Raw genomic sequence first — 14,797 nt, forward strand, 5'->3', positions numbered from 1 at the left:
ACTGCTCCATTCACAATTCCCCGAGCTCTGCCTTCATACATTATTCCAAGTCTGTGAAGCTTTGGGATTGGTTTTTTATTCTTTCCTTTGAATATTTTATTCAGTTTTGCAGTCTCCCAGAGCTCCCCAGGGAAAACCAGGCTACCCAGGAAGGGCTGTGTCACTGCAATGGAGGCAGGTCCACACCCCAAACACAGGCTGTCTCCAAAACCCATGCAGAAAGCACCGTGAGGCTGCACAGGGCAGGGAGCAGAGGCAGTGCCAGAACACGCTTCCCAACCTCCAACAACCCGGCTGGGAGAGCACAGCTGGCACGAGACCCTGAGGGGGTTAAATCCTGTGGCCGTGTGGAACATGAGCAGCTTCATGGAAGCAATGAGGATGTGAGTGATGTGGGATGTGGGTCTCAATCTGCAGCAGGCAACAATTGCTGAGCCAGTCCAAAATCCCCCCCCCCGGAACAGCAGAAAGTCCCTCAGCATTCCCAACCTCTGCACTTCCCAGCTTTACATCCAAAATGACCTATTTGGAGCAGCCCCCCCAGAGAGCACGGTGTAAGGACACAGCAGACTTGTGTTTCCTGGGGGGTGCTCCATGTGTCCGTGCCCGCTTCTCAGCTGCATCTTCCCAACTTCCCATCCCCGAGCCGGCACCGAGCCCCGGCCGTGCCCGAGCCCCGCGGTAACACAAAGCGACCCACAGCACAGAAACACGGGGAGAAACAGGGATGGAGGAGGAGGAGGGGAGGAGGGGAGAAGAGGGGAAGGAGGAGGAGAGCACTCACGTTGATCATAGCATTGGAGGTGATGCGGAAGAGCGTGGCGCGCTCGTTCACCGCCTTGATCTTCTCTCCGCTCTCGGCCGGCAGGCGCAGGTTCTCCAGCTCGCTGAGCGAGCGCTGCAGGGCCGCGCCGTGCTTGGCGATCAGGTCATTGCAGGTGCTCAGGTCCTCCAGTTTACTCGACAGAGTCTTCAGGGGGCCGTGCAGCTCGCTCTTGTCTGACTGCGAGGCGGGCTCCTCGTCACCCGAGTCATCTGCGAAGGGAGGGATGGGGAGAAAATAGTTTCCATGGTTACCCCTGGACCGAGCTAACCCGTCATCGACACGGGCAGGGACCTCCTGCCTCCTCCCAGGGACCTCCTGTCTCCTCCCAGGGACCTCCTGCCTCCTCCTCCTCCCCTGCAGCTCTGCCAGGGCCGGGGCCACCACAGCCCCCTGGAGCAGAGCTGGTGTGGGGGAGCAATGTGGGACAGGGCCCCAGGAGGCATCAGTGGGGTCCTGTGGCCGCCACTGGGATCTGGATCAGTGACGGGGGTGGCACGTGCTGGTGCCACCACGCACCAAAACTCCCTTTTCCGTGCACACCAGAGTGGATCTGCCCTGCACTGGGAGCAAACCCCACGAGGGCTCTGCAAGCTCTGCTCTGGGCAGGGTAAAGAGTTTCACCCAAGGGAAAGATCACAAAGACACCAAGGAGAGTCACAGCTGTTACCCAAAACCACCACCACGTCCTCAGAGGGCAGAAAACTCCACAATCAGCATCTCAGCTACAGAACAAATGGTTATTCCTGCAACTCCAGAACACTGGGGTGACTTAAAACCAGGAAACCAACCCAAACCCACACAGTGGGTGGAACACAGCACTTCTGATCGCTCCAGAGCTCCCCCGGGCACGCAGAGCCATCCAAAGCAAACACAGAGAGTGAGAGTGGAGCAGGTGCTGCACAGGGTCTGTGCCCCATCCTTATGCTCAAAGTTTAACCAAGGGTTCTCCAGGCATTCCCAAAACCCACTAAGGCAGCGGAGAGGGGAGCAGCCCCTTCCTGTCCCCTCCCTCCATCATCTGTTTCTGGATTTTGGAGAGAAAGGAACAGCAAAACATGGCTGCACCTTCTCTGCCAGGTCTGGGGGTGCCAGGGGGGGTGAGGACATTCCCTGAGTCAGCCAGGCACGGAGCTCAGGAATGGCTCCCGTTTACAGGAGGGGCAGCACATCCCCTTTCTGGGCTACAAGGAAAGGAGGAAACCCGTGATTCTCTGGCAGGTGGGTGTTTGGTTTCTATTCCTGACTCATTGATAAGAGCTTTGGAAATGCTGTGGATACTGAGAGGGATGTTCAGCCATCACTCAGGCTGAATCACAGCTAAGGAAAGGAGAGGAAGAGATCCTTCCATTCCTGTGTTCCAAAGGCAAGAGCTGGAGTGATCTGAATAATCACTGGTAACAGGACCATTAACCTGGAGAGGAAGCAGGAGCAGAGCTGCACCAGAGCTTGTGGTATCAGGACAGATGTGATGGGACAGGGAGGCCCAGCCCAGGGACAAGGCTGATCCTCCACAGCAGGATCAACCCTGCTGCCCAAGGACAATGGGACAAGAAAACTGCCCAGAGAAGCTGTGGCTGCCCCATCCCTGGAAGTGTCCAAGGTCAGGCTGGACGGGGCTTGGAGCAACCTGGGACAGTGGAAGGTGTCCCTGCCCATGGCAGGGGGTGGAACAAGATGAGCTTTAAGGTCCTTTCCAGCCCAAACCATTCTGGGATTCTGGGATTCTATGAAAAACAGAGGAAACAGAGCACGGAGCAAACCATGAGCAGCTCATGAAGCACCAGGGCAGCATTTCCCAATGTCACCATTTGGTCCATCTGCAATCCAGCCCAGAGCACCCACAGCTCAGAGCTCTGACAAGCACGAGAAGCAGCTGTTGGAGCCAGGAGAGAAATCAGCCACCAAGGACAAAGGACAATCAGAGCACCCAAGGGAAGCAGCCAAGAGCTTCCCGAGGAAGGTGAGCTGCCAGCTGAGGTGTTGGGAGCAGGACCAGCTCCCACCGACAGCCTGGGGAGCTGCTGAGCTTGGACAGGGGGAACAGCCCCGCTCCCAGGGACAGGACCAGCGTTTTGGGAACGGCACCAGGGAAGTGTCCAGCACAGGTGAGGTGACAGGCAGGGGAAGGGGAATGGGAACAGGCAGAATTCAAAGGGCTCCATCCCAGGAGGGTGCACAGAGGCCCCACAGCCATGGCACAGGCTCACACCACAGGAACCTTGTACAGGCCAACTCCAAAAGATCTGGCAAGAAAATCAAAGCCACATTTCCACCAGTACAGACAGTAACCAAAACCTCCCCAAGGTTCACTTTCTGCTTCAAACATTCCAAGTATTCCCACGGTGCCTTTCATCCAGGGCACACAAAGGCACTGGGTCCCTGGCAACGTGTACAAGTTCCCTGGGCTTTGAATACTGTCTTTGTACCTGTCCTGAGTTGGTGCATCCAAGGACACACCACACCCTGCAGAGCCACCTCACTGGGAGGGGGACACAGGGCTGCTCCTGCTGCTCCAGGCTGTGTCCCTGGGGCTTTCCAGGGCAGTCCCAGGCAGAGGTTCCCAGAATCAAAGAATCATAGAATCACAGAATCAGCTGGGTTGAAAGGGACCTCTGAGATCATCAAGTCCAACCCTTGATCCAACCCTGCCGTGGTTCCCAGCCCATGGCACTGATGCCACATCCACTGTCCTTAAACACCTCCAGGGACAGAGAATCCATCACTTCCCTGGGTAGCCCATTCCAATGGCTGAGCACCCTCTCTGGAAAGAAATTCTTTCTAATATCCAACCTAAACCTCCCCTGGTACAGCTTTAGACCCAGCCCTCTTGTCTTGCTGATTGTTGCCTGGGAAAAGAGACCAACCCCCCCCCGGCTCCCCCCTCCTGTCAGGGAGTTGCAGAGAGTGAGGAGGTCTCCCCTGAGCCTCCTCTTCTCCAGGCTGAGCCCCCCCAGCTCCCTCAGCCTCTCCTCACAGCACTTGTGCTCCAGTCCCTTCCCCAGCCTTGTTGCTCTTCTCTGAACCTGCTCCAGCCCCTCCATGTCCTTCCTGAGCTGAGGGCCCAGAACTGGACACAGCACTCCAGGGGTGGCCTCACCAGCGCTGAGTTCAGGGGCAGAATCACTTCCTTGGACCTGTTGGCCACACTGTTCCTGATAGAGGCCAGGATCCATTGGCCTTCTTGGCCACCTGGGCACACTCTGGCTCATGTTCAGCTCCCTGTCCATCCCCACTCCCAGTTCCCTTCCTGCCTGGCTGCTCTCCAGCCACTCTGTCCCCAGCCTATAGCACTGCATGGGGTTGTTGTGGCCAACCCAGCACAGGATATGATGAGTTGGAAGGGACCCACAAGGATCATCCAACCTTGGCCCTGCACAGGCCCAGCCCCAAGAGTCACCCCCTGTGCCCCAGAGCATCATCCAAACCCTCCTGGAGCTCTGGCAGCCTTGGGGCTGTGCCCACTGCCCTGGGGAGCCTGGGCAGTGCCCATCATTAAAACACTCTGACACAGGGATGGCACAGCACGGGCCTGGATGGGCTCCCTCCCTTGCCAGGACATTATTTCCTGCCCATTGATCGAGGCTGTGGGAACAATCCCTGCCCGAGTGCTCAGCTCAAGGCAGGAACACAATGTGTCCCAATTTTTTATCACTGTCAGAATTATATAAACGCCTCAAAGCCCAGGAAAAGTGGGGAAGGAACCTGGGTCAGCCCCCGGCAGCCACGACGCTGCTCGTTCCAGTTGAGTGGGCTGAGCTGAACATTCCCACGAGCTCCTGCTGCCCCAAAGCCACTGCTGTGGCCGTGTCAGGATCCTGGCAGGGTGGGCAGCAGGATCCCACCTTCCTCCTCCTGCCTGGGCAACTGGAATCATAGAATCATGGAGTGGTTTGGGCTGGAAGGGACATTAAAGCTCATGCCATTCCACCTCCTGCCATGGGCAGGGACACCTTCCACTAGACCAGGTTGCTCCAAGCCCCATCCAACCTGGCCTTGGACACTTCCAGGGTGTGGAGGAATGGGGTGTCAGCCCCTTGCTGAGGGTACAGGAGATCCCCAGAACAGTCTCTTCCTCCATACCAACAGCCCCTGTGCCCAGGACCAACTCATAATATAAATAAATATACTTATATAAAAATATCTATAAAATATCTCAAGCAACATAATTTGCTGCAATTATCTCAAATCAAAGCACGGGAAGAAGGAAATTCAATGTCACAGCTACAGTCAAATCAGCAGAAATGATCCCACAGAGCACCCAAAGCTCCTCCTGCCATTCCCCCAGGGTGGAGCACCGACACCAGCTCAGAAGACGGGTTTCCATCATTTTCCTGGGAGCTCGAGGGAAAACTGGCCAAATCCCAAATCCATAGAAACACAAACCCTTCTGTCTCCTCCAGCAGCAGCCTCTCAGCTCTGCATCGTTTGGGTCCAGCAGCCCCGAGGGGAGGAGCCCTGTTCCCACCACAGCACCTCCACCAGCTCTCCACCAGGACAACCAGTGCAACAGGAACATTCCTGCTGGTCCCTGTGACACAGCACAGGACAAGCTTGTCTGGGGGCTGACATTCCTTCCTTCCCCATCTGGTGGTGGATGGTCCCCAGGAAAGCTGCTCTGCATCACGTGAGGGTCAGAAAAGACCTCCAAGATCATCTTTTGACCAACCTTTGCACATGACACACCGAGTCCTGCAGTTACAGCTGAAGATTATCCATGGAGGGCTGGAGGAGAGAGCAGCAGAAATATTTATCCTTATTGCTCAGGATGAGGGATTCACTCATCCAGAAAGGTGGAAGAGCCACAAGCCTCTGCCTGGAGGTCTTCGCTTGGAGCCTGGCCAAACGCCTCAGCACTGGGGATCCTGACCTTATTCCAGCCTTTGTATCAACTCAGCCAAGGAAAAAATTATTTGGCTTTGCTAAGGCTGGGAAAACACCCTGAAGGTCAGGAAATACCCACACAGAGAAAGGGAGAGAGAGTCTGTCCAGGGCTCCTCATTCGAGGACAGACCACAGAGGATTTGCAGGAACAAAACTGCAACAGGCCCAGCAAAGGCACAGTACTGGGACTTCAACCCAAATGGGGGTTCCTAAGCACACTCATTCAAGATCACAAAACCTCTTGGAAGCTGGAAAAATACATACTCCTAAATACTTGGGAGTCAGGGAGTGGGGAAACACGACTCCCAAGGGGCAATAGTGAGGGACACCCAGCAGACTCTGCTGGAACATCTTCCAGTCAGTGCATCCCAACCCAGAGTGAGAGTCAGGGATGGCTTTGAAGGGGGGTTCCAACACATGCAGGGCATGAGGAGGAACAAAAGTAAGGCAGTGAGGACCTGCTGAGATGGAGAATGCTCAGGTGCTGCAGTGTGTGCAGGGAAGGGAACGGAGCTGGGAAGGGGCTGGAGCAGCAGGAGGGGCTGAGGGAGCTGGGGGGGCTCAGCCTGGAGCAAAGGAGGCTCAGGGGGGACCTTCTGGCTCTGCAAGTCCCTGACAGGAGGGGGGAGCCGGGGGGGGTCGGGCTCTGCTCCCAGGGAACAAGGGACAGGAGGAGAGGGAACGGCCTCCAGCTGTGCCAGGGGAGGGTCAGGTTGGATATTGGGAAAATTTCTTTCCCAAAAGGGCTGTCCAGCCCTGGCACAGCTGCCCAGGGCAGGGGTGGAGTCCCCATCCCTGTAGGGATTTAAAATCCCTGTGGATGTGGCACTTGGGGACATGGGTCAGTGGTGGCCTTGGCAGAGCTGGGGGACAGTTGGACTCAATGATCTCAGAGGGCTTTTCCAACCCCAATGATTCTGTGATCCTATTTTATGCTCTGTGCCCATTGTCTCTGATGCCACCCTTACACCTTCTCCAGTTTGGCCCTCTTGGGTCCTCAGCTCCCAGCAGCTCCTAAAGCCCATTAAACCAACCCCCACGAGCTGGGCAGGGCCAAAGCAGACCAGGACTGTGTGTCTGGGACCAGCAAAGAGCTGGGAGACACTGCAGGAGCCAGGAAGGCCTCTCTGCTCCTCCATGTAGGGAAGATCCTCCAGGGACATAAATACCACTTTAATCCGTGTTTTCTGGCCATGTACAGCCCCCAGCACACTCTGTCCCTGAACAGGGAAGGGGCCTGGTGATGGATCCCCTCCTCCCATGCAGGAGGACAGAGGTGCTCCTGCCCACCCCTCCCAGTGCTCTGGCAGCAGCTCTGCCATCTTTCCATGGAAAAAAAGATCCTCCCTAAAGCAGCAAACCCTCAGGAGTGTGGCAGGGGGGCTCCCAGCCCAGTGTCCTCCTGTGCTGGGATGCAGGTGCCCCTGGATCCCGTTGGGAAGCAGCTCATCCCCAGCTCAGGAGCTTCACTCCGGCTCACCCTGCTCGGCACCAGCCAGGTTTGTGCCAGGTTCAGAATGAAAGGCACACATTCAGCAGGAATTCCTGTCACTCTTCCCCGGGGAACAAAAGCTCCTCAAGAAAACAAATATGAAAGGCTGGCAGCAAAAATCTGACAACAAATCGCCCTGTTCCTCTCGCTCCTGTGCTGTGGATGAGGCAGCCCAGCCCCCACGGCATCCTCCCGAGGTTCCCTGCCCTTCCCAAACCCAGTGTGCCCTGGAAACCTCCCCGTGCCCACTGATGGCACACAGGGACCACCAACGATTTGAGCCTATCCCCCTGTCCATCCTGCAGCCGAGCTTTGCCCTGACTGTGCTGGGGCTCCAGCTCAGTGCCACCCTCTCCAGGCAATGCCAGCTGGGCCCGGGGCCAGAGGCAGCTCTGGGCTGAGCCTGTGTGTGTGTGTGTGTGAGGTGCCACCGTGACCCAAACCCAAACCTGCCCCCTTGCCCTCTGCCATGAGACACGTGTGGCACAACAGGGCTGGCCCCAGGCACCACAGTAACCCACATAAGAGCCACCGAGGGCTGCAGAACTCTCCTCCTCCTCCTCACTCTCCTCCTCCTCCTGTCCTGCTCCTCCCCCCCTTGCACTGGGAAGGCCCCACAGATGCAGCTGCTGCTCCCCCATCTCCTCATGATGCACTCGGGCAACATCTGCACCCAAGGGCTCAAACCCCAGAGACACAAACAGTGGCAACAGCAGCTTCCATAAATCCCCTCTCCAGGAACACACACAGCTCGTGTTTCACACCTCCACCCCCAGCTCCAGGTGCCCCCAGCCGAGCCCCTTCATCCCCCTCACACTTTGCCTGGACTGGGGATGATCCGAGTGGTGCTGGTTTGTAGGGCACTGGCAGGCAGTGTTGCCATGGGAACAGGCAGCCTCGCTGTAAACTGGGGAGATTATTTTTGGAGCTGTGATGCAATTTAATCTAAGGAAAATGGATCTGCAGCCATGGGCCATAAGCCTCCTCAGGCTGGTTTCTCAGCCCAGGAGCAACACAAAACCTCAGTGCCTGGAGCAGTGTCCCACAGGAAGGCCACGAAGGCAGGAACTCCCTTTACAGCCCCGTTTTCCATCTCAAATCTTCCCTCAGATAAATACTTCCCCTTGCCTGCAATTTCTCTGGAGCTGGTGGGACAACACTGCAGCTCCTCTGTGCCGGGGACACGCCGAGGCTTTGCCCTGCAGCCCACGGGGGATCCCAGGGACATGGATCCCACTGGAGGGACCACCACACTGAGCTCCCACCCCAAAATCACCAGGGAGACCTGGAGCAACCCCAGGGTGCTGCTGCTCCCGGCCGGGCTGGTTCGGTGCTGCCCCGGGACGAGCGGAGCTGGGAGGAGCCTTTTCAGGGATAAACCAGGAAGAGGTGAAGGGATTGAAGGGTTCAGCACTAGAGCTTTTATTCCAAAATTCCCAAACTGCATCCAGAGTCCGGCTGTGATGTCTCCAAAGCACCACAGCTCTCCAACCCCTCACCATCGCTGGGGCAGGCAGTTCATCCCTGCTTACCTTCCTCTCCAAGTCCAGCACAGCTCTCACCTTCCTACATCCCTCACCTTCCTACATCCCTCACCTTCCTTCTCCTCCCTGTGAGTGGAAAACCTTCCCAAGTATCCTCACTTTCAGCAACAGTCCTCATCCTTCCTACATCACCCTGAATTTCTCCCCAACCCTCCTGCACACTGAGCCACTCTCCCACCACTCCACTGGAGCCTCTGGAGCCTCCCAAGGCAGGGCTGGCCCTGTGCTGGAAATTAAATCTGCCTTTCAGCTGGAGTGAGCTGACAGTGGGGCTGGAAGTGCAGGATTCATACTGCAGCAGTGAGGCCCAACCAGAGTCCCCAGGGAAAGCCCTAATGGAAGAGGGAGAGCTGATGACTTGAATTCAAACACTATTCCCAGGCTCTCCCAAAGCCACCAGGGCAGTGCCACTGGGACATCTCAGCAGCTGCCACTGGGACACCAGTGCCACTGGGACATCTCAGCAGCTGCCACTTTCCCTCTCAGCAGCCAGTCCTGCCCATCAGCCACTGGGGAGCTGAGCTGGGCACCATCCAAGTTCCCAGCCCACAGCAGCCCCAGGACACCGTGGTCGTTCCCAAAATCCCCAGAACAAGCTATCCTAGGGTGCCCAGCGGCCACACCACCAGCATGGCACATGCTGTACCTCCATCTCCTCAGCTCCACCTCTTGGGTGCTTTCCCCTGCCTTTCCCCACACCTGTCTGGGAGTGTTGTACCTACAAGCAGGGAAAATATCCCACTGATCTGGTAAAAGCCTTCATTCCTCCCGCAGGCAGAGTGGAGGAGGTCCCTGAGGACATCCAGAATCAAATCCAACTCCTGCTGTGACCATCCCAAACTCCAAGGCCTTGCTCCTCACAGCAACCACCACAGAAACCAACCCCACTTCCTTTGCAGATCCCCTATTTATCTCAGCACCAACCAAGGGTTTGATTCAGAATCATCAGCCCTTCCTGTATGGAATTCTCTGGATCTCTGGGATACACTGCTCACCCGTCATCTCTCAACCAACGTGGAGCAATTTCCACGTTGGCTCTCGCAGACACATCTGCTTTCATCACTTTTAATCGCTATGAATATTAAATGGGAGCAGGGATCTATATTTAATATCCTTGCCTGGCTGCCAGGAGATGGATGGGGTTTTATAGCAGCTGCAGATGCAGGCACAGGCGGAATTCTGGTGGTTATAAAGAATTACACTGGGAATTAATCATCAAAATAGTACGGAAAATAATCATTCATAAATCATTCCAAATCCGGGTGAGCGCTCAGCAATTACCACTGGCCTGGCAGGGCTGCTGCTTCTCCCTGCTAATGCAAAGGGAAAGCAGCTCAGGCAAATGGAAGCCTAAAAATAGGGAAAATTGGCTGCTCATGACAAGCTGGGACATTTCCTGAAGTGGGAGAGGGTGGTGGGCACAGCCAAGGCAGGAGGACCCCAACCTGGTCATGGGGCTCCTCAACCCAGAGCTCAAAGACCACTGCTCCTAAGGATACATCCCATCAGGTGCACTTGCAATCTGTAATGACTCTGGAGAGAAGTGAAATGAGTAAGTTCTGCAGAAATTTAAGTCCAAAGACTTGCCTGGTGAGACCCCTGTTGGCACAAGGTTGTGCAGGGGGTCGGATCAGAGACCTCCAGACCTGAGTTACTCCAGGATTCTACACTGAGAGCAACTTTGTCACTTGTAATTAGAGCTTTTGGGTGAAAAAACAGGTTAACATGAACCTGCAATAACAGAAATTAAACACACCAATCTGATTAAAAATCCATAGGGAGAATTCCCACCACATGGGCAGCAGGGCAGGGGGAATTCTGCCCCTTTACACCCTTCAGCTGAGACCCCCCTGCAGAGCTGCCTCCAGCCCTGGGAACAGCACAGGGAGGACGTGGAGCTGCTGGAGAGAGTCCAGAGGAGGCCCCGGAGATGCTGCCAGGGCTGGAGCCCCTCTGCTCTGGAGCCAGGCTGGGAGAGCTGGGGGGGTTCACCTGGACAAGAGAAGGCTCCAGGGAGAGCTGAGAGCCCCTTGCAGGGCCTAAAGGGGCTCCAGGAGAGCTGGAGAGGGACTGGGGACAAGGATGGAGGGACAGGACACAGGGAATGGCTTCCCACTGCCAGAGGGCAGGGAGAGATGGGAGATTGGGAAGGAATCCTTCCCTGTGAGGATGGGGAGGCCCTGGCCCAGGTTGCCCAGAGAAGCTGTGGCTGCCCCTGGATCCCTGGAAGTGTCCAAGGCCAGGTTGGACGGGGCTTGGAGCAACCTGGGCTAGTGGGAGGTGTCCCTGCCCATGGCAGGGGGTGGAATGAAATGGTTCCTTTATGGTCCCTTCCAACCCAAACCAATCTGGGATTATGTGACTCTTTGTTTCTTAAAGGAAAGTGGCCAGCCAAAAACACAGTGTTACAGCTGGGAATGTGTCCAAGGGAGCCCAAAGCAAAGGGGCCAAGATGCCTCCTTGGAAGGAACGATGCTCCTGAGAGGAGGCTGCCCGAGGAATTCCCTCCAAACCATCAGAAAGTTGATTCAAAGAGGCACTAAAATGGGAGCAGACTCAGCAGCAGCACCAACCAGCCTCCATGGAACAAGGGTTTGCTCTGGCACAAGCAGACCCTACCCAAGACTGTCCTTCCATGCTGCAGGAACACCCATGGACCTCATTTCCAAGAAAAACCCACACCAGGTTTCATTTTCAGGATTCAGGTGGCAGGGAAACATTTGCCCCCTTCCAGCACAGAACCACACAGCAGCCCTAAGCTCTGGAAATTCTTCCTGCTCAAGCTCTCCTTGCCATAAGGGTTTTGGAGCCATGGAACCACACCAGGGATGGATTCTGACCCACTTGATGTTGTCAGCTTTCCTTCCAATAAAACCCATATTAAAACACAGCCTGAATGCAGAGTGGACATCCCAGTCCATTAACACATGTAAAGAACCTCTTGTTTCCTGGAAGAAAAGCAGTGGGAAAGCACAAAGCAGTTCCATTCCCATTACTGCAGCATTCCCAGTCCGGCTATTGAACATCTTATTGCTGCAATTACTGAATGCTGATGTTCCTGGTCAATAATCCTCAGCAGCAAATGCTGCACTTCGTCTGGACTGCAGGCATGCACTCCCCAGCATGGGATCTTCCCATCACCCAAACACCTGAACACCTCCAGAAAGCTGGGAAATCAGGCTACAGGAACACACCAGAAGGCAGGGTTTAAACCCCAAATAAGAGGGACACACTGGAGAAATGGAGATGAAAGGCAGGACATGATCAACACAAGATTCCATGAGGCATCAGTGGAGAGACCCAACCCAAGGGGTCCTGGGCAGCACAAAAGAAGCCAAAGGTCAAGGCTAATTATAAATCCAATATAAATGACAATGGAACTTGTAAAAGTGAGCTAAAAAAGGCAAAGAAATTCAGGGTTAAAGGAACACAGAAGTCATGTCTGAGACACAACGTAATTTCTGGTAAGTCCTGTGGCTGGTTTGGGATCCTGCACTCCCAGGCAGATGTGCACCAGGAAAAGGCACCCCTGAGGATGGCACTGGGGCTGGGAAACACATCCCACAGGGAGAGAGTGACTGGAAGGACAGTGTTTTGCAGAAGTGGGAGGAAGTCACCCGGAGACACACTGACAGTCCACAAACCTGAGATCACGTGAAGGGAACCTGGAAAAAGAGCAGCTACAGAGGGACAGCTTGGGACACACAGAGCCCTGCAGAGGTGGAGAGTGTCCTCCTGTCCCTCAGGGCAGGAAAGACACTGAGGGGCTGGAGCGTGTGCAGGGAAGGGAACGGAGCTGGGAAGGGGCTGGAGCAGCAGGAGGGGCTGAGGGAGCTGGGGGGGCTCAGCCTGGAGAAAAGGAGGCTCAGGGGGGACCTTCTGGCTCTGCAAGTCCCTGACAGGAGGGGGGAGCCGGGGGGGGTCGGGCTCTGCTCCCAGGGAACAAGGGACAGGAGGAGAGGGAACGGCCTCCAGCTGTGCCAGGGGAGGGTCAGGTTGGATATTGGGAAAATTCCTTCATGGAAAGGGCTGTCCAGCCCTGGCACAGCTGCCCAGGGCAGGGGTGGAGTCTCCATCCCCGAGAGGATTTAAAAGCCCTGTGGATGTGGCACTTGGGGACATGGGTCAGTGGTGGCCTTGGCAGAGCTGGGGAAGGGTTGGATTGATGGTCTCAGAGGGCTTTTCTAACCTAAAAAGCATTCAGTGATTCTATATATACCTATATAATATATATATATATTACATATATGTGGGATCAAACAGCCAGGCATCAGTGCTGCTTCCATAAGTCCTGCCAGAGGATTTCTTCACAACCTTTCCAAAACTCTTCTCAGGAGGAGTCAGGAGAGCTTTGCAAGATGCCAGTTCACTGGCTTTTGGAGGAGGTGGAGGGTTGGTGGCTGGTTTTTTGCCCTGTCATTTGACTACAGCACTCTGCTCTCCTGTTCCATTGGAATAAAAGGTTTGGCAGCACCAGGAGGAGTCCAGAGCCAGCTCCCAAACCTGCTAAACTGGAGTGTCAGGGACTGAAGGGCAGAGCTGGCAGGGAACATGAGTGGAGACAAAATAAGCCCAGCTGATGCTTTTGTGGGAACACTGGAGAGTCACAGTTAGTCCTGCTGGACACGGCCAAATGTCCTTCCTGTCCCCTGCAGCCACTTCTGAATAGTAGTGAGAAAAAATACAGTGGGGAAGGTGTGATTATAGGGACATAATGGCTCATTAGCAGATAATTGGGGGCTCAGCAGCACAGCTCACTGCCAGGAAAGAAAATAAAAAAATATAAAATAATGGCTTGATAAAAATAGAAACTCTTCATTATCCAGCTCAGAACAGCAATAACACACCAAGTACCAACCTCCAGGAAGGAACAGCCCGAGGTGCACGTGAGCACCAGGCGTGCAGGAACAGGGACCTGCAGGGACAGTGACTGCTGCTATTCCCACCTGCAAACCTGCTTCCCTGCCAGGGATCCTTTGGAAAAGGCCTGGACTGGCCCCACTGGCAGGAGGCAACCACACAACCTCAGTGCCTACAGCATCACCTCCTGCTCCTCCTTTCCTTGGCAAGCCCAGGAAGGGTCTGGGGATCCCAGAACTTCCAGCTGGAGAGACTGGAGGGATCAGTGGGAGCATTTCCAAGGGTGCTACTTATCAGTGGATCACAGAATCACAGGATGGTCTGGAATGGAAGGGACCTTAAAGATCAGCCAGTGCCACCCCCTGCCATGGGCAGGGACACCTTCCACTAGCCCAGGTTGCTCCAAGCCCCGTCCAACCCGGCCTTGGACACTCCCAGGGATCCAGGGGCAGCCACAGCTTCTCTGGGCAACCTGTGCCAGGGCCTCCCCAGCCTCATCCTAAAACATTCCTTCTTTATATTTAACTGGAGGATGTCCCATCTGCAGAGACAACCTGTTCCCTCTTTGCACCTTTAACAATCACAGGTTTTTGTGCCAAAATCCCACTGATGAATCACTTAAGGAGTCTGCTGAGCACAGAGACCTCCCCAGCTGTCAGAGGATCAAACCATGGGCCGCACACCAGGATGGCTCTGTCGGCTCCCTGGGTGCTGCTCTGCATTAAATTAAATGAGATCAAAGCAGACAGTGGGGACACTGCCCAGGGAGAGGCTCCGAGCTCCCAAATGAAGCCAACCCCAACCAGCCCACGAGTGCCAACAAGGCTCAAGTCCAGCTGCTCTTCTTACTTCCATGGATTCCAAGAAAGAAGGATGTGGAGCTGCTGGAGAGAGTCCAGAGGAGGCCATGGAGATGCTGCCAGGGCTGGAGCCCCTCTGCTTTGGAGCCAGGCTGGGAGAGCTGGGGGGGTTCACCTGGACAAGAGAAGGCTCCAGGGAGAGCTGAGAGCCCCTTGCAGGGCCTGAAGGGGCTCCAGGAGAGCTGGAGAGGGACTGGGGACAAGGCATGGAGGGACAGGACACAGGGAATGGTTTCCCACTGCCAGAGGGTAGGGATAGATGGGAGATTGGGAAGGAATTCCTCCCTGTGAGGATGGTGAGGCCCTGGCACAGGTTGACCAGAGAAGCTGTGGC

The 14,797-nt window shown here is 55.4% G+C and overlaps 1 protein-coding gene across 2 annotated transcripts in view; it reads right to left on the reverse strand.

The window, feature by feature from the left end:
• Positions 1–14,797, reverse strand: part of OSBP2 (oxysterol binding protein 2) — a 105,509-nt gene that overhangs the window by 30,785 nt on the left and 59,927 nt on the right. For both annotated transcript variants that reach the window (XM_051773346.1, XM_051773347.1), the window contains one exon: positions 785–1,035. In XM_051773346.1, coding sequence (XP_051629306.1) covers positions 785–1,035 — 251 coding nt within the window. The remainder of the gene's footprint in view (positions 1–784; positions 1,036–14,797) is intronic.

Source organism: Manacus candei, unplaced genomic scaffold (assembly GCF_025592945.1).
Source record: "Manacus candei isolate 608988 ecotype Guabito, Panama unplaced genomic scaffold, ASM2559294v1 h1tg000167l, whole genome shotgun sequence".
In the NCBI taxonomy this organism is placed as follows: Eukaryota; Metazoa; Chordata; class Aves; order Passeriformes; family Pipridae; genus Manacus; species Manacus candei.